We start from the raw sequence: 26,289 nt of genomic DNA on the forward strand, positions 1-26,289 counted from the left end.
TGGGGAAGTGTAGTCATGGATTAAAGCCGGCGGTCTTGATGTGTCCTTGTCCTACCCATGGACAGTTACATGCAACATACTGTTAACAAGTATGGCTTAAAAGTGCTATAATTTGAATGGAATCTACACTATCGAACCCTTCTATAGCCTTAAAGTCTCTTAAACCTAGAGCAACCTTCCTCAGGTCACTCAAGTTATAGTTTACATCCTACTGATATATCACATTATTGACAGATGTCTCCCATCATACCTTGCACCCAAAAGACTCATACATCCACCAACAAATAATAAAAAAAAATCCCATAAAATTGTTTGATTTTGATTTTATGTCACGATCAGCACAAAAGAAAAGAAAAAAGCTGCACTTCGGATCTAAAATAAGATTTTATATATATTTTCCTTCCATTTTTTTCCACTCTTATTTATTATTCAATTGATTGATTTGAAAAAGATGGAAAAATAATTTATTTATTCGTGCATCGATTTAGCTCCGAGATGAGATGGAGCAGATTTTTCTTTATTTCCATTTTCTCAAGAGTGAAATTTGCGATTTCGGTGTGTGTTCGAGCAAGTTTCAAGTGTCGGTGGTATTAAAAATTGAGGCACTCAAGAAGGTTATTGTGTCACAATGCTTGAGTGAGCACTCAAAACAAGATAAAAAGTTCTCGAGAATATTTAAATCCCTCAATTATGTCCGGATTATAATATTTCCATTATGGCGTTGTATTAATAGAAAAAGGAACAAAGTTATTAGGTCTTTTTAAAATTATAACTGTCATGGAACAGTGTTGCGCAACATGTGTAGCGCGACACACTTTTGTGACATCAAATAATGTTGGAAATCCCATGAACCGTATATCGTGTATGGTTTCAGTTGAGTCTTCCCATCAAAATGTGCCACGACACACAGGTTGCCCACAACTGTCTCAGATATACAAAACATTCTACACGTGTTTCACGATTTAAAAAGAAAAAATGAAAAATTGTGACATGAACATTTTCCAACAATAGGTGGGACTATAATTATGGTCATTAATTTTGTTGATAATAGACTTTCTTTGCTATTACTATGGTAATTTGATATCCTTGATTAATTAAATATTATAAATTTATATGGCTATAAAATATATATAATGGAGGGTCTTATTAAGGTGAATCACAAAGCATCATAAAAACAATTTTTTGTTTTGGAAAATTTAAGGGTGGGTTTGTTGAAACTTTTGACATAAAACATCTGAATGGAGAGCTTTGTGGGGATTTTTGTGAGTAATACCGAGCAAGTATATTGAGAGTTCAATGACTTAGAAAGAAATATTGAAAATTTAAAGCATTCATCCTTATTTACAGCCTTGGATCTTATTATTACGTAAATTGATGACAATTAGAGCAGAAAGATCAATATAATGACAGTTATTAAGCTAGTTTTGATGTTAAATTATCTAAAAATCAACAATTTTGAATTTAAATTGTTTGTAAACAAGGGGACGACAACTAAGTAGAGCAATTCAAGCTGTAAGTTGATTTTCCCCTGTTGTAAACAAAGATTTCTTGATTTTATTGAAAATTGAACATTTGGACTTGTTTTCACCTTTAATAAAGGATTATTGGCTATAATTAAGATCATTTAATCTGCAGAGCATCTCATAATTCATTTGTAAGTATAAATCATAGCTTGATTCAGCAATTTTAGATTGCGTAACAGCAATTTCATTCATAATCTCCTTGATAGAACTCCTACACAAGATTTACAACCTTATCAGCATTGAATCAATGAGAGCAAAGTCCTTTTTTGAACTAGAAGTCAATGTACTTCTCAGAGCTTCTTATCCTGAACCAAATTACAAAATTTAATTATTTCTCATTAATCATCCAGCACAATTCCCCCATTGAATCTATTCCTTATCAATTAATTGCGGTAATTAAAGCTAAAATTATTCAAGTTCCCCCCTTTATTTTATAAAAACCTGATAATCTATTATACCTCATTAAATGAATTCATGTCGTTCTAATAAAGAAATAAATAATAATAAATAAAAGTTCAGTGTCAGTATGAAGTGAAACACTGTAAAACTGTGAAGGGAATGAAGTGCTTTCAGACATTTTTCATTGGCAAAAAGCAAGGAAAGCAATTTTCCACAGTTGTAGCTTTATAATCGCTTTTTTATTTGACTTTCTTCCTTGCAATCCCACCCGCCATTATGACAGTTTTTCTTTTTGAGCTCCATATAGCCACTTGTACAGCACAACAGTCATAAATAATGAATGCATATGTATCAGATTTTTTTTTTTTTTTTGCTTTTTGCGAAATTAAAAAACTTTTTTAATCCTGCATTTCCCGTACGTTTACAGCACAAACAGAAAAAGTTCTCTGTCATCATCCTAACTTTGCCCATCTCAGACCAAATTGCACGATAAACATAAATTACATGTGTGGCACACAAAGTGACATCAAAACAATTAACGGAATCAACATTTCATTATTCATAACATGTGTGTAAGCATATAATCATAGAATTATGGCGCATAAAAGACAGATTAAAGTGAAAAATAAAAAGATGAAAGGATGAAAAAAATTGGGGGCGATTGTTAATGACGTCCATGACTAAATGACCTGCTGTGCCTTCTATGTCTGAGTATTTTCCAACTCTAAATTTACACATCATAATCAAATCACGCCCCACAGACAATTTATGCAAAAACGAATATGAAAATGTTTTTTTACTTCTTTTTTTATCGCTAGGTGTCTTAATTAAACGATAAAATGCATCATAAATACGAAGATTGAAATGCGAAAACCGCAGGAATAAAAAAAAATATATTTTCTCATTAAAATTCTCTCGATGAAGAATTACTCGGCAAACTATCTTGAAATGCTTTCAATTTCCGTTGTTTTTTTGTTGGCAGTTTGTTGGTGGGTTGGCAACCGCACGGAATGAAAAGGAAGTAGAATAAATTGTATGAAGGTGTGAATTCTATGGAAAAAATAGATTTTTTTCTAATGAGATCATCCAGCAAATGGATTGAGAACTAATCAAATTATCAACGGTTACATTAAGTTTGAATTTTGTTACTGTGGGGAATTGAGTCATCTCGGTGAGATGATGATTATCATGTAATTTTGTCATTTTGTTATGACTTTAATTTGTCTTCTTGGTAAGAAGAACAATTTTATGAAAATTTGTCATCTTGGTAGAAGCATTTTATGGTATATTATATTACCTCAGAAAATGATAATTTTGTCATTTAGAATCCACAAAATTGTATCATCTAGGAAAGAATACTTCATTTAATTCTATAATCTCGGTAAATCACTAACATAGAATTCAATTATCTCAGTATACAACCTTCAATTAATTTTCTCATCTCGGTACCAAAAAATTTCGCAATTCTGTCATCTAGACAAAATAAATCTTCAAAATTGTGTCATCTCAGAAAGAAATGGCACATTAATTTTAACATCTCGGTAATTAAATTGCTTTTTTAAATTTTATTATCTCGGTAAGCAATTAGTAAATTTAAATTGTTTCATCTCGGTAAGATGACTTTTACGTAATTCTGTCATTAAGGTGAGTTTAGACAACTGGTTGCAATTAGAGACCGTTTAAAATAATAATAAATTGTATCCATCATCATAATTATTACGAAAAAGAGAACGATGGCGTGAAGCATATGAAATTTATTTGACTTATATTAATTAATTACATCAACTTCTTCTTCATATAATTCTTCGGTTTGTGAGATTTAGCAGCAATTAATGAGTAAATTTTTATTTTTAATAATGAATCATAAAAATATAAAGTATTTTAGTAAGTACTCACCTTGTAGGATGTTGGACGACTTTTGAGGGCATTTTCGACATCGGCCAATGAACTCTGATAGTGTTTCAATCGATACAATACATGCGAGCGTAACAGCAGGCCTTTGAAATTGTTAGGTGCTGAAAATATATACAAAAGAGAAGAAAAAAAACGATGAGAAATTGGCGTACATATACAAATACCGACTGTTTTTTTCATTTTTTTTCTCAGTTCATCAAAATTAATTTCATGTCAATAACTGCTCTGTATACACGAATATTCGTTTAACCCGAAAAAAAATAACAAAATTTTCCACAACAAAGAAAAGTCTGTTTTTAATCAAAAAAACTTTTCCATCGTTAAGAACAAAGAACGGTATATAGTTGGATATAACTTTTATGTTGTCATCATAATTTCATATCCGGAAAGCGACAAAGGCACGGATTTATGGAGATGTCAGCAAGCACATGACCGAGTGGCAAATTTAGTTGTTATGGCACTCTTGTCTTTAGAATTTAAGACTATTAAGACCTTTACTACACCATACCCAGTATCGAAGATATCAATCACAGAATGTGGTCTATAGCTATACACCAAATTAACGCTAGATGTGTGGTTTACTGCGTCGCACTCAAATAGGTTTGATAAATTGTATATCTTGATCATATTCTCTGGATTAGTGGTGGACAACATATTTGTCGCGACACAACAATACGTGTCGCGGCATACTAGTGTCATGTCGCGGCATACTAGTGTGGTATTGCGGCATACTAGTTTCGTGTTGCGGCATATTAGTGTCGTGTTGCGGCATACTATTTTCGTGTTGCGGCACACTAGTGTCGTGTAACGTCATACAAGTGTCGTGTCGCGGCATATTTGAGCCATGTCGCAGCAACCTAAGCCGCATGTCGTGTGTGATTTTAACCGTCGCTTACCACTAATTTGTGACATGGCACGAAGCACTCTGAACAAAACTGCTCTACATAGATTCTAACCCCAAAACACAGCATCACTGTGCCACTCGGTATATAAATAATAACAAACAAAGTCCTTACAAAGTGCCAATATTTCAATATATTATTTTTTTTCTTCTTATCAGCAATTTATTTTGGTGCAAATAAAAATAAAAACATACTGACTCATTCATGACACGCTCAAACAAGTTGTAAATACAGAACCTCGCTGTAAAAGTTATCACTTTCGCTCAACAATTAACACGTTCGTTCAGAAGAGCGATGACGTTAATTGATATATATTTTTTTTTACTCTGCTTGCTTTGATGAAAAAAAAAACACTTTTTTTCATCGATAAGCGATAATAAATTATTTTCCATTTCTTTTCCCAACTATAATTTAATTTTTGCTATATATTAAAAACAATATATAAATGAAACGTTGACCGCATTGTCCCCCCGAAAGGTATTAAAAAAGCGAAGAAAAATTCAATTTAAAAATTATTGTTTTTTTTTTTTCATGAAATTGGAACGAAAATTGCAAATTAATGGAGAAGATTTATATAAAATTTATAAAATGACAAACAGATCCAAAATGGAATGAGTTCGATGGATGAGGATGACTGTATAATGAACTTGAAATGGTTTTAAGTTGATCAGCGGAAAAAATTGATTCGTGTTTTATTAATATTGATTTTTTTTACGGTTGGTTTGATAAATGCTAGTAGAAAATTTTCATTAATAATGCATTGACGGAGTGGAACAGTCTGGAATGACCGTTATTTTTTGAAATATTTAAATTTTTGATGTTTGTTTATAAACAAATTTCTTGATTTAAATGGATTAAAATTGCAATTTCATCAACAAAATGTTATCAGCAAGCTTGAATGCACGATGTGGAATTGTTTTCACTTATGTTTTGGATAATATCAACAAAGAAAGTAAACAAAATTGGAATTTTTCCAAATTTAGCTATATAAACTATAATAAAACGGATAAGGAAGCAATTACTAACTTCATTCCAACTTTTTCTACAGATCTAACCACTTTAGATGCTTAATTATTATCAATTAGTCAGTAAATTGCAAATTTTAACTTTAAATATGAATTCAAAAATCGCGGGAAATTTTCTGTACAAATTTCAAATTTCTCCATAACGGCTTTTGACTTTGGGACCAATTTTCTAAATTTAACATCAAATTTGAATCTAAAAATTGCGGAAAAATTTTCTAAATTCTTCTAAAACATCTTTTGACATCATAACCTAACAAAAGCAATTTAAAAGAATTGAAACTGATTATAAAGTTCACAAAAAAAAACTTTTTCTGATGAATAAAAATAGAATTGTTGACCTCACGTCGTTATCAATTATTCAAAATGATACTTCCTAAGTCTGTATTTAACGATCGCATTTGTCATTTTGACATGGTTATGAGCTTCTCTATTTTATGGACTATTTTCATACCGCCAAGGGGTAATAAACTTCAGTCAAAATAAAACAGCCACGTCAATGGAACCGCGCTGTCTCATTAAGAATTTCATAAAATTAGCAATTTTTTTATCTTTTTAATTGATTTTAAATTAATTACTACTTTTTGATTAATTTCATATCTGAATTAACAGGAGGAGATTAGATTGTGGAATAGTAAAAACTTACGTAAGATCCTCAAAATTCTAGATTAAATCTTTTATAGCCAAAAATCAATTTATCGATGTGAAAATTCTCGTATAATTAAATTTGAGTATGAAGCAATAAAATCAAATCATAAGCAATTCCGCAATATCATCAGAAAAAAATGTTCAGATAAACTTTATTGTGGCTGAGGTAAGCATAGAGTCATAGTATGGGGTGACTTCATATCACACACAAAAAAACAGCACAAACTAGTTAAGCTTATCAAAAATTGATGTAGGTGACTTTACGTACACAACAACAGAACATGGCAAATCTTTTATGAATAAGTTATAAGTCTGGACATAAATAGAATCAAATTAAGATGATGAAATGATAAATTTGAATAAATCATGTGAGTTTCTTTTAAATTTAATGGAGTTAGACACTTGTTTTTATGTTGGGGAAGGCTGAATTGTTGTTATCTGTCAATAATATTGAATGTTTTTGTCAAATTCTTATTTTTGGTTTGTCAAAACAAAACAAGAATTTTTTGTCGATTTATTAAATTTTTTTGGAATTTTTCACTAAATTCAAACCTTTTTTGGCCGTTATATTTTTGAATTTTAAAATTCCATTAAGAAAATTTACCAAATTCGCTCTATTGAAGTCATTTTTGACCGTTATATTTTTTGAATTTCAGAAAGTTGGGAAGAAAATTCATCAATTTCGCTCAATTCAAATCTTATTCGGCCGTTATTATCTAAACTCCGTTAAAAAATTTGAATTTAAAAAAAGCCGTTAAGAAAATTCACCAAGTTCAAATCATTTTTGACCGTTATATTTTGAACTAAATCAATTCAAATTATATCTGACCGTTAAATCATTGAATTTCAAAATGTCGCTACAAAATCCAAAGAGTCAACAACCTTACAGCCTCAATATTCAAACTAAAATCGCATCGCATGATGAGAAAATTGTCTTCCAACAACCAAATGCAGACCATCGTTGAGAGCGAACTTATTTTCAATGTCATTCGGTGTTATTGACATTGAATGAATACACTTTCTTTTCAATATGCACACAACCATAACCGATTTTTTTTTTGCTATATCTGTTGCCACTGATTTTTATTATTATTATTTTTAACAACCGTTTTTAAGTTTATTTTTGTTTATCGACAGTTTGATAAGTAGACGAAGAAGAGTGAGCGAGAAAGAGAAAGAAAGTGAAATCATCATCAAAAAGCACAAAAAAATAGAAAATTGCGAATAAAATGTAGGATTTAGAAATTCGTAATAATTTTCTAATTTCATTCACAACCTCATTTTACGCGCGCAGCTTTTCTTTATGCACACTTGCAATGCTTGCGGTTTTTACAGCAACAACAACAAAAACAACGAAATTTCTTTTAGAAAATCATAGTTTCACATCAACATTTTGTTGAGTACATTGATATCACATGAATATCGAGTTCAATGTACAGCAACAGTCAGCAAACCTTCTTCATTTTTATTAACCATTCTGTGCCTTCATATGTCTCACCAACTCCAATAATCATTATTTTACGCTTATAAACAAATGTTCGGCATTTCGATGAGAACATTCCACATTCTTTTGTGCTGTGCTTAATTTTCAAAAGAATTCTTATGATTATATAAATCAAGAGGCGTTGCGGCTTTTTTATATAATCTCAAGGCTATCGAATCAATTGAATCGTATCGTACGCGTCAAGTTTGTAGTGAAGAAGCTTAAGTATGTATTTAAGAATTCTATGTGATGTTGGCATCAACACATTAATCATCGTGCCTTAAAAAAATGATGAAAATGTAAAAAAGCTTCTTCAAGCTGCTACGCTATGATTGCGCATCGTGTTAATGTATTAGTGAAAAAGTCGTAAAATTTGTGTATATATATATAGAAGGTAACTGACCTCTTTATATAACACATAGAGCAAATAAATATAAAAATCATAATAAAAAGTTTTTTTTTTCTCTTCTATTCTCTAATGGGGAAGGAAAATTCGCTATTTCGAGAATGTAAACAAGCGTCATTAAGTGAATGATATTGTACTTTAATTATTATTAGTCAGTAAAGACAATTTTATTCGATTTTATTGAGTTTTTCTTGAGAATAGTGAACTATAAGTCGTTATAAGTAGATTATTGTAGCTGGCTAGACTAGAAAAAGTTTATTATTAATGATTTATTGCTTTGTATTGTTCAATTAAGAGTCAATATACGGAATTAAAAACAAAAGAACAACAAAGCAAGTTTGAAATTTTGAAAAGCGTTAGAATTTTGAATATTTTTTTGACTCAAGGTTCAATTTTGAAGATTAAGAATTCAGCAAAATTTTGAATTTTTTGAACGTTGAAGTTTAAATGATTAATATCTGTTAAAAATTTTAATTTTTTTTCGACAATTGAAATTTGAAATTTTGAAAATCGTTAGAATTTTAAATATTTTCTGAACGTGAGTAAATCCATGAGTAAAGGGAACTGAAAAATTTCGATGTGCAATATTTCTCAACTTGACGTTTTTAATTTCTTAAAAATTTCATTAATTACTAATATTTACAATTCGAGCTTTAAGTATTCATCAATTAGTGCTGATGGAATGAAAAACGAAATGCTCTTATGTCTATACAAACTTAATTAAAATTTTGAAATGTTACGTTTTTCTTACGTTTTTACGTACGTAAAAATGTTAACCGAGTGACGGATTTTTTGCAATTTTTAGCTTAACTAAGTATTTTAAACGCTTTTATTCCACAAAAAGAATGCAAATCAAGTATTAGAATGGCTTCAGATGATATTATTGCAAAGTTGAGTAATTAATGAAATATTTTAAATTTTGTTAAAAAAATTTTAATGTTAACCGAGTGACGGATGTTTTTTGAAAATATCTCTCTTAATAGCCATTTATTCTACACTTTTTTAAACAGGAAAGATGCAGACCAAGTTTTTATACATCTTCAGTTAAAAACATTTAAGAATTGGGACTTATTTAAAGAAATATTGCAAATCAAAATCTTTTTTTGTCATTTTTTCACTCATGGATTTGCTCACGTTGAATATTGAAAATTTACTAAATTTTTTTGGGAATTCATTAAAATTTTGAATTTTTGAAATTCGGTAAAATTTTGAATAATGTTGACAGTTGCAATTTGAATTTTTCAAAATCCGTTAAAACTTTGAATATTTTTTGACCGATAAAATTTGAATATTCAATATCCGTTAAATAATTTTAATTTTTCAACATTTAAAATTTGAATTTTTGAAATCCGTTAAAATTTTGTATAATTCTGACAAATGAAGTTTGAATTTTCAAAATCCGGTAAACCGTTTCGTAATATCAAGTCATTCTATAAATATAAAATTCACATATCTAGTTATGTAATCTAATCAAACGCTCTTAATTCCCTCACTAACAGCTACAACTACTTGACTAAAATTAACAACAGTTATTAAGTTATCAAAATCTAATTAAGTGTGAACTAGTTAATTTCAGGTATTGCAGTCGCACACATAAATACACAAATTAACCTTTCAAAATCATCGAGTAAGAAAAAAGAAAAAAAAAAATGAAAACATTCACGTTCACATCGCAAAAAAGAAGAATTTAAGGCAATGACCTTGAGCGTCTTGTGTATTTTTTTTTTTTTTTTTGAAAGATAACGTTTACCTAAAAATACACAAACGGAAACTTTAGCAATATTATTACTTTTTTGTTTCTTCATTTTCGATCTACATCTCTCCATCTCACTCACCCAAAAGCTCGTGTTTTAATGTTGCATAATTACTCCCTAATGATTTTACAGCACTTGATAGATTTGATGTGATGACGATGAAAATTTTTCATATTTCTTATCGTTATGTAGAAGAAGCAAAATAAGAAGTCATTTCCCATCCTTCAAAACCATTCATCATTCTAAATATTCGGCAATTTAACCACATAATGATCATCGCACAACAATAATTGTCAATTCCTCTCCATTACATATATACAGAACACAATAGCCCCCAATTTATTGTGTATGCATAAGAAATATCATTCAATTATTTGGTGTCGTGAAAATTTTTTTCATGCCCTTGCGTTCTGACCATCAAAAAGGAATTTATTGTAACACGAGCCAACTCTAACAACACCAAATGTGGCGATGAGAATGAATATGACGAAGAAATAAAAGAATGGACTTAAATTGGTCTGAGGAAAAATTGATAATGTATGTATGGAGACAGTTATGAGTAATAGAGGTACATTTGATGTACATGGAGTGGGAATGGGCTGTTAATTATAATGAATAAACGGTTGAATAAGATTTGAAAATTTGAATCATTTTTGTAACGGTCAAAAATTGAATTTAATTTTGTAACAGTAAGAAAATATTCAAAAATTTCTGAAAACACTAAAATTTTAAAATTTTGTAACGGTTAAAATTTAAAAATATTTGTGAACGGCAAAAAATTGAGCAAATATTGTAAAAATTCAAATTTTGCAAAGTTTTGTAAAGGTCAAATTTTGAATGAATTATGTAACTGTCAAAAAATATTCTAAAATTCAGTAAATTTTGACATAAAAACAGCAATAAATTCAAAATTGTCCAAATAACTGTCAAAAATTTTTTTAAAAGTACTGTAACGGTTAAAAAAGCATTCAAAAATTATTGTAAAAGTTCAAAATTGTCAAAATAACGGCCTGCAATTATTTGAAAAGAACCTCCTTAAATGGCCACTCAGACAAAATAAATCAAAAGCTTAATAAAATTACACAATAAAGTGAACTTAAAATTGGTTCAAAGCGAACAAAAAAAAAAAAATGACGACTTTTAGACTCTACGTTTGCTTGCCTGCTGCCACTCATGAACAGAAAATTCTCGTCTTCTTCTTTTCAAAATTCGCTCCCACGGTAATCTTATCATCATCGTTTATATTTCTTTTTTAGTTCGCGAAAAAAAAAACACGAAAAAAATCTACACAACAATGTATAGAAATTCAAATTGACAGTACAGTCGCCTTGTGTCTATCAGGCGTAACCCCACTGACACTGCTGTTTCTATTTGAATAGAAAAGCTAATGCCAGACATGATGCCTAGGATACACAATGTCAAAAAAGCAACAAAATAAAAGATTTAGGAATGAAAATGGCAAATTTTGAGGACGAAAATTATTTCATTATTTTTGATCGACTGCATTTAGGTATGGCATGTCTATTTATCTATATAGAGCGGTTATTCTTTTTCATACAACAACATAGCCAACAGGTTGTTCAATTGATTTTTAGCCTTGTGTGCTGCTACGTCATGCATTTTTCTTTCCTTCTGTGTTTAAATGTATATGATATCAATTTTTTTTGTGTTGTTTCTTTTCGTTTTTCCTGAGAGTGAGCGCGAGAAATTTTCTGGTTTCAGTCTCAGTTCCATTCACCAATACATAGTCGCGGATATAGAAAATACGCGAGTAATTTTTCTCAATTTTCATGCGTTTCCTTTTCATTTGAATTTTTCTTTCTTTTTTGTTATTCTAGAGCTATCGTGTTATGTAATTTCATCATTCTGCACTCTTTTTCGCATGATTTTTCCGTGCTTCTCAGTTAGTGTCTATCAGCATGCATAAATCAAGTGAAAAAAAAATTATTTTTCTTAAGTGCTCTCGATAAATTTTTGTAGGGTTTACTTTAGGGAGGAAATTTGAGTCTTGGAATTTATGTTTATTGAATATTATAATAAGAATCTAATCCAGTAATATTGAAGTAATATTTGAATAAAAATCTAGTCCAACAAACTAGAATCTAGTACATTTGGAGCTTGAGACAACAATCTAGTACGATAAACTTGAATCCAGTTCATTTTGAATCTTGAACTAATAATCTAGTACATTTTGAAGCATAATACAATAATCTATTACAATAAACCAGAATCTAGTACACATTTAGCACAATAAAATCTAATTTAGTACAATTTTAGAACAATTGAAGTTTTAAAACAAATAAAATGTTAAAATTCGACGTTTTTCTTCATTTTAATCCTCCTGGATCTTTAAAATATCAATATTCAGATTATTTACCATGAAAATATCAATATTATATGAAACATTAAGTCCATTTTAACTTGAAATTCATGAAAATAACAAAAATTTGTATGAAAAATGTTTGTAAACAAATATTTCAAAATCAAACTTCGAATCCTTTTTCAACGTCAAAACCCCCAATCGAGAGCACCTCGACACATTTTTTTTATGTACAGATATACATTTCTCAATAATTTATTAGCAACTCGAATGAGCTAATTAGCTTAACGTTCGTTCACTCTCTCAATAATGAGATTAAAAGTTGCTGAAAATTAACACTCAAGATTTCAATGGACGTGGGTTGTTCAAAATTAAATATACGATGAAAGTAGAAGAGTTTTTCGTGTGCCGCAAGGATACTTTTTATATTGCATAATAATTTTGAATGAAAAAAAAGAAAAATTAATTTTTCGCTCCTATTAACTTCCTCTCTATTATTTCACTCACAAGTGGAAAAACATGAATAAATTTTAATTTTCATTTTCATTCCTTTAACTTACACGAAAAACGAGGAACGAGAGTAAAAAGGGAAAGGAAAAAAAGTTTTTTTCAGCAGTAAGATTACGGTTCATAGATTAGACGAGAACATAAAAAAGTTTTTCATTACAGCACACAAGAAAGGCAGTAAAGTGAACGAAATGGAAAAATTCTTTGGCTATGAAAGTTAAACTTCCCTAAAAAATGTGTCCCTTTTTTTTGAAATCTTTCACTTCGTTACGTAATCAATCAGTCCTTCCAATTCCCTGATTTTTTTTTTACTTCCAATTCTCTTCGTTCCCAATTTCTCTTACTCATCGTTTATTGATGATAATATTACAAAACTCAGTAAATATATATATTATTGCCTCGATAATTTCAGTAAGCATGACTCTAACATTTTATCCAGCTCATATCTATTTATATACACACTCATCTATGTAGAGCGAATGCAAGCAATAAAGCAAAAAAATCTCGCATGTGCGATTTTCAATTTATTGTGCGGAATAATTGCTTAGAATGTGAGATAGAATTTGGAATTAATTGGAATGAGGCAGAGCCGGAGGCTTCCGGAGGAGATTGTTAGGAGCAGAGTAGGTAGGGATTTGGGAGTCTGGATAGAGTTTGGACTCCAAAAGTCCAAAAAGAAACCAAATCCAGAGTGGACAACAATACTAGTTTGGAAAAATTGGAACTTTGCGCTTCTAAAAATCGGGGAATGAATTTCTGCGCATAAAGTGCGCACGAAATGAAAATCTGCGCATCTAAATAACAAGAAATATTGGTCTGCGCATTAAAAGAGCAGAAATGGAATGTATGCACATCCTGAGCGCACTAAATGTAAGTCTGCATAATTCAAAACACTGTAAACGTAAGCCTGCGCACCTAAAGCGCAGAATAAGAATAATTGCGCACCTAGAGCGCAGGAAATTTAAGCTTGCGCAGTTAAAAAGCCGCAAAATACAAGCCTGAAGTTTTTGCCAAACCCTTAAAAATACATTAGAACTAGAAATCAACTGAACATTGACTAACCATCAATTACTCTAATAAAATATAATATTCAACGCTCCCCATCCCTGCCACACCGAAAATCATCTAACTTCACCCCTACAACATCATCTAGGCCTTAGCAACTAAATCTTGAATGATTTTTTAAACTGGAATGCTTTAAAATGCGAACAACATAGGAGGTAGACGAGATACTAAATGAAAATTTTTCGTTTTTTCTCTTCTCTTCTTTCGTCTCATTCGAAGCAATAAAATAAGCTTCTTATCATTTCAATCACCATCCTTTTCTATATGCTCGCAACAAATCTACACTAAAAAAATGTTCAAGCTCTAATAAGAAATGGAAATGAAAAATAAATTTGATGGTTTTGGAGAAGTAAATTTAATTTAATTTTTGCATAATCTCGCCTTGAAGCGAGCATAAAGCTCTTATAATTCATTTAATTAATTCCAAAAATGTGAACAGGATAATCAGATAAGAAGTTCTCAATTTTTTAAAATAAAAAGCTCTTCTTTATGCTCGATTCGAAACTGCATTAAGAACAAGTTTGTTCACAGCACAACTTAAACTATTATGATGGTGTGTATGAGTACAAGCAACTGTTTTCTTTTATTTTCTGCATTTGCATAGATTCGCTGTTTTTTATTGTCTGATTTCCCTTGCGATACTTTATCAGATTTTAGTCTGCACTCACCAAAAAACCATAAATCTTTCTGCTTTATTTGCAAATTGCAAGCTAAACAATCATAAAATGAGCACTAAAACTAATGATTTTGAATAATAAATAAGTTTTACTTTGAGTTACGATAAGCTGATTCAAGCATTAAATTCATTGCTGCTGTTAACTTAGAAATTATCATGTTTTACATCCATAAAGTAGTAAAATCTCTTACCAGACTGTGAACTAATTAGATTTACTTCAGTTAAATTATATCCTTTGCCGTAAACTTGTTAATTTTATTAGATTTAAATGAAAACTGGAGTTGTTTACTTTTAATTTTACCGAGAAGACTGAATTTTTTTCAACCAAGAAGACCAAAGCTTTCTAAGAAGACAATTTTCAAAATACTCAAATTCGTTACAATCTCAGTGTAGCAATCAAGCTCCTTTGTCTGCAAAATGAAGTCGTAATGAAGTCAATTAGGAACAAGTGACTGAACAATAATGATCTAAAATGATAATGATCATTGCAAGGGTTAAATTATGCTAAAGGAACATAATAGAAAAGAATGAAAACCGAGAGAAGAAAAAGAGTCGAAACTATTTGATGGAAACGAGTGTCTTTTGTGATAAAGACACAAAAAATTGCATGATAAGAATAAAAAGAAAATTCTTTGGTTAAGGAACTTTATCGAGAGTATTTTTTGGTCTGCAAGTTATTGCCACTTTCTGCAATAAAGATAAAATAAGAAAATGAGTCCCAAAATGAACATCAAATTCTGTTTGAAAATATGTAGATTGTGTGCTTTATTCGCATTATGTTCATTCAGTACTTTATTGTTTTTTTCATATTACGATCTCTCACATTTACACAGTGGAATGTTACTGAGTGCCAGGAACAGCTTATCATCATATACACTCGAATGAGCAGCATAAAAAAAGTGTCTCAAGAGTAATCTTCTGAGTTTTATTTTAAAGTTAAGAATGAAGAAAAAGTCATCACCCACACACATCCATGTACTTTAAACTTTATCATCATTTTTTGATGCTTATTATAATTTACATCACAAAGAATTTTTAATTCATCTCCATTGTGCGTGGATTGGGCTTATTGTTTCGGTTCTTGATGAGAAAAATTTTGTCCATATGGAAAGTTTGACTATTGATTGTGACTCGGGTTTTTGATTGTTTGCACTTTTACTGATTGAAATAAGCTGCAAATTAGTGAGCAAAACGATAAATGCTCCAACATTTCTGAATTTCAAAGACTCAAGCCTAATCTAAGCATTTTAAAAAATTACAAAATGGCGGAAAAAACAAATAAGTTACGTCGATCCTTTCCATCGATGCTGATTGCGCACATTTTTCATAGATAAATGAACGTATGGGGATGTGTCGTAAGCACTCTTACTTTGATTAAAAATTACCATATTTCATAATCCTCCTTCACTCATCCAATTGCACAATATATGAAAAAAGTATAAAATATAATACATAATGTTGAGTGGATGTAAAACGTGTAAACGTGCAACCACAAATTTTCTTATCATAAAGTGTCTGCGGTTAGGAGCTTGAAGGCTTGTAGCTTAAATATTTTATAAAGTGAAAATCATGCTTAATACGTGAACATCTATTCATCCTTTCCATATGTCTTGTCTATCTTCTCTACTTACTGTTTACAGCTAAAGCTTCGAACAACACGACAGCATAACATGAAAATATGATGAGAAAATAAAAATACATTTTCTAAGAAATGGAACCAAAACTTTTTTTTTTCTCTCCTCCGACAACATCCTGACTGTACCCTTTAACAAATAAAGTTTGTGTAAGGTTGACATATTTTTTTCGATTTTATTTTCTATCTCTTACTTTTCATCACAGTATGATGTGATGCGAGCATAATCCCATTTTACTTCTCTTTCTGTGTGTCTATTTACCGAGCTGCACAGGGTGTTTGAGTAAATGGGTAACTTGACGTCGCCGTATTAATGGTAAGACGTATAATTATCCCGACTGGAATGTGAAAGGCGATTTTGATCCATTTTTGCATTGTGCTACAAAACATTAAGCATTGTGCTGCAAAACATCGGGCATTGTGTTGCAAAGCATTGAGCACTGTGCTGCAAAGCATTGAGCATTGTGCTGCAAAGCATTAAGCATTGTGCTACAAACCATCGAGCAATGTGCTGCAAAGCATTGAGCATTGTGCTGCAAAGCATTGAGAATTGTGTTGCAAAGCATTGAGCATTGTGCTGCAAAGCATCGAGCATTGTGCTGTAAAGCATTGGGAATTGTGCTGTAAAGCATTGAACATTGTACCCCAGCTTGCAATGAGCATTGTGCAGCTCGGGTTTATGTTTACGTATTTGAAAGTTTTCTTCGGATTATAGGGGTTCCTGATACATGAGATTAGTGATAAAATTCTGGCAAAATCAGGATTTGTTTAGAATTTATATGTGGCTGTTCACTTGTTACGTAACGCTCTTAGCAAAGTGAGATGAGGGGTGGGGGGTCGAGCCGTTCGACTCAAGCGTTTGCCCTCAAATAAGAAACAGAGGCAGTAGAAGCTTCAGAAACTCGATTTTTCTGCGTTACGTAATAAATTAACAAACCCTTTATAAGATTTTGTTATTCAATCTAAATCACATCCACATCAAACGAGAAAATTCTCTAGAATCTTTAAAACCTTACCGCGATATTTGAATTGACACAAAAAAGAAACAGATTGAAAGTAGTTCTGTAAGTAGCAACTCAAGGATGATTATATTACAGTGCAGATAAAGCTATGTCCTCATATCCATATATACAATTTCTTCATAGTTATGTAACAATCATTCCATTCTTTATGCTTATATCTGCTGAGTAGAGGCTCAATGTTTACTTAAGAAATGATAAAACATTTGGTAAAAGTTGGAACGACATGATGCTGGCATATGGGTTATGAACATTATTGTTATTTTTACGATAATTTGCACATACAATTTTGTGCCTTTTTATGATTGTGAATAATTCAATATTTTAAGCTGCTTGACGTTTTTATTTATCCTTGCCTCGATATTCCACCCAAAAATAATAATATAAAAATCGCTTTATTGATGTACTTAAAGAGTCAGCGTCATCGATACAATTTTTTATTATGTAATATTTACAGGTTCAATCGTAAATATATATATATATTTTGTGCTGTAGTTGCTCTTTTGTGATAACGAGAGCTTGTTATAAAAATAGACACGACCTAATTTAATCTAATATGTAGCTTGGTATACAAAACAAAACACAAAAAGGAATGCGAGAGTAAATAGAAGAGAAAAATTCTATTTCGGACCTTTCTGTTGGTAAAAATTGAGTTGGTAATGAATGGAAATAAAAAGTGTGAAATTTGATACTTGAAGCTTGTTTGGTTTGGGAGGTAAAGTGCGAATTTTGATGGAATTTTGGCTTTTTGGATTGAATCTGGATTGAATTTGGTAATTAGAGTTATTGTAAAATGTAATACAGATGTGGAGTAGAGGTTAGGATGTTGGACTTCTACGTTGACAACCAGGGTTCGATTCCAGAGAATTTCAAGCTAGATTATTGACGTTTTTCGTAGTTTTAATTCTTTTTTTTTTGTAATTTTTACAATATTTAAGTTAAGTCTCGATCTCGGCAAGTTCTCAATATCGAGATTACCGCCGTATATCCATTACACTTCATTTATCGTGTCCATGTGGATTGTTTGAGTTTAGTCAATTGATAATTCAAAAAACAGGGCATATTTTACATGTTATGCAATATTATCAATGTTTCTTACATGAATTGAAGTGTTAAGAGCCTATGATGATCATTTTTGATAATTATATAACGAATTCTTGAAGATCTTAAAGGCGCTTCTTCAGAAACCAAGACACAAACTTCTCCTTGGTGCACCCTCTACCTGGCAGAGCATTTGTACGATTTCTTCGGTAATAGTATGGCACAGTATGCGCTTTATCACTGAAACAATGTTATGGTACCCCTAGTAAAGCTATACACCCATACCAGTTCCAAAAATATCGCCCAACTCCTATCACAACATCCATTCACCCAGAAACAAAATCATCCACTCAGCGACAATAAAAACATAACATAACCTCAAATAACAAAATTGTCACCTAAGCAATTTTATTAACGCTATAAAAATCAATATATTGAAACCATATCTTCATTTGATTAACGTTATCTGCCGAATCTAACATTAATCGATTTGATTGCGATAACACATAAATATAGAAAAAAATATAGAAATGTAAATAAAGGGCGTCATTGGTCATAAAAGTGTAATACAATTTAATCATACGCTTCTTATCATCGCATCATGCATGAATCATAATCTACAAAATAAATATTTTCATTTCGAGATAGAACAGCGCGAGAAGTTTTTCTTTTGTGTCTGTTTCTGCCGAATCTCTTGTTAAATATTTAAAAAAAAAGTTAGTTTAAATAAAAATAATTAAAAAAAAAAACTTATCGTCATCGTGTTTCATATGTGTGTATGCTTATTATGCAATCACAGCCATTGCCATCATCATCATAATGTTAACCTTGTAGTTTAATAAATAAATATTTTATATATATGGCCAATGTACGGACAGCGGTGAGGGAAACAGTCGAATTCGGATAATTATCAGTCAACACGTACATGAATCGATATGAAAAATACCCAAAAAATTGTTTTGGATAACCGAAATAACCGAATCTAGTTCTTCTTTATCATCCATAACCCCGCATATTTTGTGATAAAATATTCATTAAAAACTCCCATGCATGAATATTTGCTGTATGTCTTAAATTAAGTTTTTAAATGAGAACCAAAACAAAACAGAGGCAAATGTTTTGATATTCTCGACGAACAGCTGATTATATAACATTTTTATACTCATCAGAAAAAAAAATGAGACGATTGTGGAGAAAAAATAAGAAGAAGCACAATATATTGAAACGCATTTACTTCTCCTTTATACTCGTTCTATCGTCGCGAATTTTTATTTACTATTTTAATTCTCCCTGTTTTTTTATTCTCTCTTTTTCATAGCTCATTTTCAGGCAATTTACGTAATTTTTTGAAATTATTCAACTTTCCTTCAAAATTTCCGTTAAAGAAAAAATTTGAAATTTTACCTTCTGCAAAAATTGTAAACAGAAAATAAAATAATCGATAAAAATCATTTTACGAGTGTTTATGTCATAAATTACTGAAAGTTTATTGCTTGCTCACTCCTGTTCTACAAATTTCAATCAATTAAATGACAGTTAACCATTAATTCATGTGAATTTTAACGAATAAAAACTCAATATGAGCAAAATGTAAACAAACACAACAGAAAGTATTTATAAATTACAAATACTATCAGTACAGCAATGATACAGTTGAAATAAACAGCACATACACAATATGCATAAAAAATACTTATTTTCGGTAGCCAAATGGTATATTTTTAATTAAAATTAAAGTAAATAGTTGAGGCAGCTCGATATAATACATTGTTTAGTATTCTGCCATCGTTTTCTCGCCATTTTTTATATTCCAACAGAAAAAACAAGATAAATAATACAGCTACAATGCATACAACCAGAACAATATATTCGAAATATCTCCATTGAGATTAATAATTTTATTCCATTGAGCTAAGATGTATTCCAAAAAAAAACTACATATATCTTTCCTATTGTTTGCATATTTACCTCTTAATGTTCTATTTGTGCTTGGTATATGCTCCAAATAGACGAAATAAAGAAGAATTTTAATTTTAAAATTGCGGAAGCGATGTTTAAATAGTCAGCATTGCTCGTGTGTTGTCTTTTACTTCATTAAATGAAATTTAAAGTATGTTACTGGCTGGGGTTGCTTTATAAATGGTAAAAAATTGCCTTAATTTATTATTCTGCATGTACATTCGCAACAATTGAATTTTAAGAAATAAGAATTTTATTTTAAATTAAGAATGTAAAGGAATAAACATCAAAATACAGTTCCAAGCTATACATTACAGAAGGTGGATTTGACTTTTTGTAAAAGTCAAGTAATTTTACAGACTTTTTTACGGCTGATATATTTATAATTTGAAGGAAATGAGTAATAATCATGAAGAAGTTTTGGATTTTACACAATTTTTGAAAAATTAATGTTTGCTATAATTTTACTTAGGTTTGCCATAATTTTTGCGTACGTTTTCTATAATTTAAGTAAGTTTTCTATTAGTTACGAATGTTTTGTAAAGTTTTTTTTACGTATTCTGTAATTTGCTCTAAAAGATTACTATAATTTTGCATAAGAATCCTATAATTTTACATACAATTGCTATAATTTTTGATACGTTTTTAATAATTTACGTACGTATGCTATATTAATGCGTACGTTTCCTATAATTTTGCGTACGTTTGCTATAAATTTTGATAAATTTTCTATAATTTTAAGTTCATTTTCTATAAATTTATGTACGTTTGCTATAATTTACATACGCTTCCTATAATTCTACATAAAAATTCACCATTAATCCTTTCAAAATTCATCCTTCTAAATTTCATCAAACATTCACACCACTTATGCGCCATAATAATCATGTTAGCATGATCATTTTCTGTTCTCAAAACAGAACCCATGACATTAAAAATGTATGAGGATAGGCACGAGAACGAAGGAAGCAAAAGCAAAAAAATTAATCTCTTCCGTTTCTTATTTCTATAATGATATTTAATATCGTTCTGAAGAATTTCCTTAACATTACGCAATGGTGAATTTTCCCAAAAAAAGTACATAAAGGTATGAATAGAATGAGAAGAAAAGCTATAGACCTCCAGACAATAAAAGTATACCACTCCCTTTCGTACATAAACCGCATCGGAGAAACAATAAATAAAATAAAAAAGGAAGGGAGAAAAGGCAGAAAATAAGAATTTTCCTTTCCATCTATTCATGTTTTGTTGTTTATGCAATGTGCTTTTTTCCAAAAAAAAGGAACTTGCCTGGGCTATATGCCTTCCCAAAAAAATCCAACAAGCATATCGTACATTCTTAATATTGAACATTCTCATTCCTTTTTGCACATATAAACAAAGTTAAAGCCTTCTGTTCATCGAATGGTGTCGTGAGCATAGACAAGAAAGCAATAATGCCTTCCATACAGGTATGTTGCTACCCTAGTTGAGCTTCTTATGAGGGGCTGCTTGTTATGTTTGAAATGAAAATGAATCAAAACTTTTTCACGTGTGTCTACTATTTGTTGAATATTCGTTTGCCTACCATGATTCTTCCTTTTTAAGGCTTCATGTGAGCTGAATAAATCAAATTTTCTTTTTTTTTCTTGCTTTGTAACAAAAATGTTTTTTTTTTTTTGATTGACTCTTTCCTAACGCTTCTTTGTTTTCCTTTCTTTTTCTAACTCCTGTGATATCTCATTCGACTACCAAATGCCTTCATTCAATTTATTTTATGTAAATTTTTTATTTTCTTCTTCGTCATCTTGCTGCTTGTCATTTTTAGCTTGCTAGAGCAATGGTAGGCAACTTGTGTGATGTGACACACTAGTGCAACATGATAATATTCTTTACCGCATGCCTTGAGCATGGCTAACCATCAAGGTTTCCCATGGCGCAAAGGTTGTCTCTCTATCTGTGTGTCACACGACATTATTGCTACATGGAAATGACATGAATCGCATGTCATGTGCGTGGCTAACCACCAAGGTCTGCCACTGCATACAAGTTTCCGACCTATCTGTGTGTCGCAACGCACTAGTGCAACATAATGATGCCATGAACCGTCATGTCATGTGCGTGTCTTATCATCAAAATTTGACGCACCACACAAATTGCATACCCCTACACTACAGGTAGAGAAGAATGCCTATTTACTCAGAATTTTAATCGGAATTTATTAGAATTATTTTTTTTTATTGACGACTGGAAAAAATTTCTTGTTGATGCCAATAAAAACTTCCGCCTCTTTTGCAATTAAAATTCCTTATCGCAGGTAAATTGTTCACATTTTAAATTGCTTTTGGGGACATTTGGAAGTGGTGTCACTAGTGATGTTCTACAACTGGACGATATACAACAGTATTTGATAGCTTTTTGGAGTTTTGCGGTCACAAGGAGTACATGTGTTGTCCAAAATGTGCCACGACACATCAGTGTCACTTGGTATGCCGTGGCACAGAGTTTGGATAACACAGACTAATTTTGTGTCGCTCGGGACATAATTTAGACTTTGGTTCCTTGAGTATCCAAGAGATCCCAAAAGAACAAGTACAACATAACCTCAAAATAGTAAACATCACTTCTAATCAACCTAAATATGAATCAACATTGTTAGCATCAAGCACATAACAACCATATTATATATTGCTTATTGAAGTAAAAAGAGAAATAATGATTTATTGTTGTGCTATTTTTTGATGCTCAATTACATTATCTATAAGCTGTTTCTACCTTCGAACTTTTCACGAACTGCTCTCATTTCTGCATATCTGTCACAAATTGTTTCCATCATTATTTTTGTTTTTCTACTCAGCATAAACCTTCTAAGAATGATATTATTAAAATTGAAATATCAATTCTAATGAAGACAATCGTATGTATTCAATCGGATTTATTCTCCAGTTGCTGTTTTTTGAGTAAAACTTGAAAATCTCAAGAGGATTAAATGTTTTTGGAATGAAATGATAGTTTTTGAGATTATGAGTGGCATCGGAATTGAATATTCTTATTTGGATCATTAATTGAACTCAAAGGAGCTCTTAATGGAAAAATAACGGCTGAAATTTGAATTTTTAGTGTCACGCCCCTTGAAGATGTTTACAAATAGTTGCAAACCTCTCAATTTTCAATTTTCTTACATTTTCAAAGTCGTAAACAGTAAATAACAATAAATTCAACTTAATTACTAGCCAATCATCACTACTGACTAATTAAAGCAGTATTATCAATCTCAATTCATCGAATCAAGCAAATTTCAGCATCTGCTCATCACAAATCTTATAAAATTATCAAAATAATTCATCAAATACGGCATTTCAAGAAGAAAAAATCACAAAATTTTGCTCTAAAAGTCATCTTTAATCTTAAAAGAAAAATCCGACAAATTTTTACTCGAGTGGATTTAGACAGAGACTATAAAACATGAAAATTATGTGAATATTAACATCTTAAAATCGAATTAATTTTACAATCATTTTCCATTTATATCTGGCTGCTTTTGAAAAAATTTATGATGGTTCAAGAATGTGAGATAAATGCTCAAGCACATTAGACTTAGCATCATCTTCTATCTTATAGCTATGGATAACAAGATTGCTTACAAAGTATGGAAAAACATCTAAAATGTTTTCATCCAGCTGTCATCATCAAGATGGAACTATTTTTCATTATTCTAGTACGAGATGGAATTCCAGCTGAAAATACACATAATATTTATTATTATGACATTTCACTGCTACCACTGAAAAGTTATTATTGGATCATTTAGCTTCATATTGCTTTCCATCTCTCAAAATTGCTGGAAAATTGAATTAAATATTTATTTTGAGAAGAAGATTAATTCACAGTAGCAAAATGTTTTTACCCTGAACTAGTTGACTACTGTCTAGACCGAGTAGTAGTATGTAGTCACCTGGATCTGTTCTATTGGCAACATCATTAGATATTTAGCAGCCATACCAAAGAATTTTTTTTCTAAAGGTAGAGATTGCGCAATTTATTTGCCATCAGGCACACCTAGCCTAATTCCATCATGCACCAACCTCACCTTGCGGTGAAGACCGTCAATCCAAGTCAATCCATAATGAGGCAGAATCGAACGAGGCTCTGGCTATCACAAAATGCGTAGGCCTAGCAATCCCTCATCCTTAATCACTAGCTAAGCAACCTTTGATAAGTCATGGATCACAATTTATGTGTCCAGGCACCGAAGTAAGTACTTGAGAATATATAGCTTTAGAATACCTGAGACTTTAGTCCCCCAACAGGCAAAAAGCCTGATGTCATAGTGCAGAATCCCCATTTTGGAACCTATAAGCGTTCTCTTCGAATGTTGGGACCCCTGGCATGATCCATGAATCAAAAACACAATGAGTCACCCTCCCATCTCATGCCAATCAACACCGACACCCACTCCAATGTGCAGCTCGGGCAAAAAAAAAATCATTTATTTGGAAAAATGTTTGCATAAAAAGCCAAAAATTGCTCATACATATGAACACGACGTTAGCGACAACCGAAAAAAATTGTGAAAAGAAAATATGGAAAAATTATTGGTTTAAATGTCATGCGATATAAAATATTATTTCTGTGCGCATAAAAATCGTCACATAAAAATCGCCATAAATTGTTTTATTTTTTATTCTCTTCTTTTTTGCTTCTGCAATGCAAATGATTATTGTGTGTATGGCACTCTACTTTTAGAAAAAAAATCATTCGATAGTGAAACGACCTGGGAATAACCAGAAAATAATAAATTGAATATTTTTTCATCTGTGGCATCGCCTGATGGAAAAATTTTCCATGAAACATCATTTAATGGCATAAATCTGACTAGTTGGTATGAAAAAATATTAATTTAGGTCTGAATTATGTCAACAATGTTGTAAGTGTGCAAATGAAAAAAATGTAGCAACAGCATATTAAGCTATTAATGTTGTTGGCTGTAATTTCTATTGACCAAAACATAAATTGAGTTACAAAAGTGGTGAGAAAATTAAGTTTGGTTATGTATAGTTGAGTAATTGAATTGAAAAACGCAATGTTGTGATGGAACTGGCAGGTTTTTTGATGATGTTATGCATAGGAGGTCGTAATTCGGTTCTTATGAAGCTCAATCCTTACCAGCACAACGCGTTCGTTAAGGCACGTTGCCGTATTAACGGTAAGACTCAAAGTTGCACTAAAGGAACCATGATAGATGATTTTGACCTAATTTCCCGACACAAAACGCGATTCTCCGCATTGATCAACTTGAGCATAGAATTGTCGTCATCATGACATCTATGTCAATATACTTTAATAGCCAACTTGATGTTCATATCGCATTGACAATGCTAGAAACAGGAACAAGGTCGCAATATATAATTAATAGCTTTTAGTTTATGGTTAAATTATCGCGACTATTCAAATGCAATGAAATAACTTCTGTAGTCAAATGGATTGGCAGAAAACAATAAACTTGACTTGTGGACTAAGGTTCGATTCCCAATAGTGTATCCTTCAATTGCTACCCTAAATTGGTTGTGATATGACACTTAAAAGCACAAGTCGGTTAATCAATCCAATATTTGGCACCAGGCATTAGTGACTCTAGCATGTTGTTGATTTTGGACCTGATTCCTAGCATGGTGCAGGATTCGAACCTAATCAAACACCTTGTCGGAGCCACGCTGCCTTGGAACCGGATTCTCGACCAATGAATCAATTTGTTCAATTCTGCGACAAAAATCACTACAAAGCTTACGACATTATTGAAATAAAATCTCAATTCACATTAACAATAGTTCAATGAACCAAAAACTACAAAAGTCAGCACCTAATTGCCCTCTAATCGTCTAAAAAACAGGAATATAAATTAGCAACTGAATTTTATCAACAAACGATAAGACTGTTTACAATTATGATATAGCAAAAAATAAAAATGATAATGTAAAAGACTTAAGGCTGCTTAAAACTGTAATTATGAGAATGACACGCGTACAACCAGTTGGCATA

At 31.0% G+C, this 26,289-nt stretch overlaps 1 protein-coding gene across 1 annotated transcript in view; it reads right to left on the bottom strand.

Moving 5' to 3' along the window:
* Positions 1 to 26,289, bottom strand: part of LOC139101108 (LON peptidase N-terminal domain and RING finger protein 3) — a 57,137-nt gene that overhangs the window by 15,832 nt on the left and 15,016 nt on the right. Inside the window, exon 2 of the mRNA XM_070653984.1 lies at positions 3,819 to 3,937. Coding sequence (XP_070510085.1) covers positions 3,819 to 3,937 — 119 coding nt within the window. The remainder of the gene's footprint in view (positions 1 to 3,818; positions 3,938 to 26,289) is intronic.

Source organism: Chironomus tepperi, unplaced genomic scaffold (assembly GCF_022539635.2).
Source record: "Chironomus tepperi strain 1889 unplaced genomic scaffold, CSIRO-AGI_Ctep_v1 contig_74, whole genome shotgun sequence".
Classification (NCBI taxonomy): Eukaryota; Metazoa; Arthropoda; class Insecta; order Diptera; family Chironomidae; genus Chironomus; species Chironomus tepperi.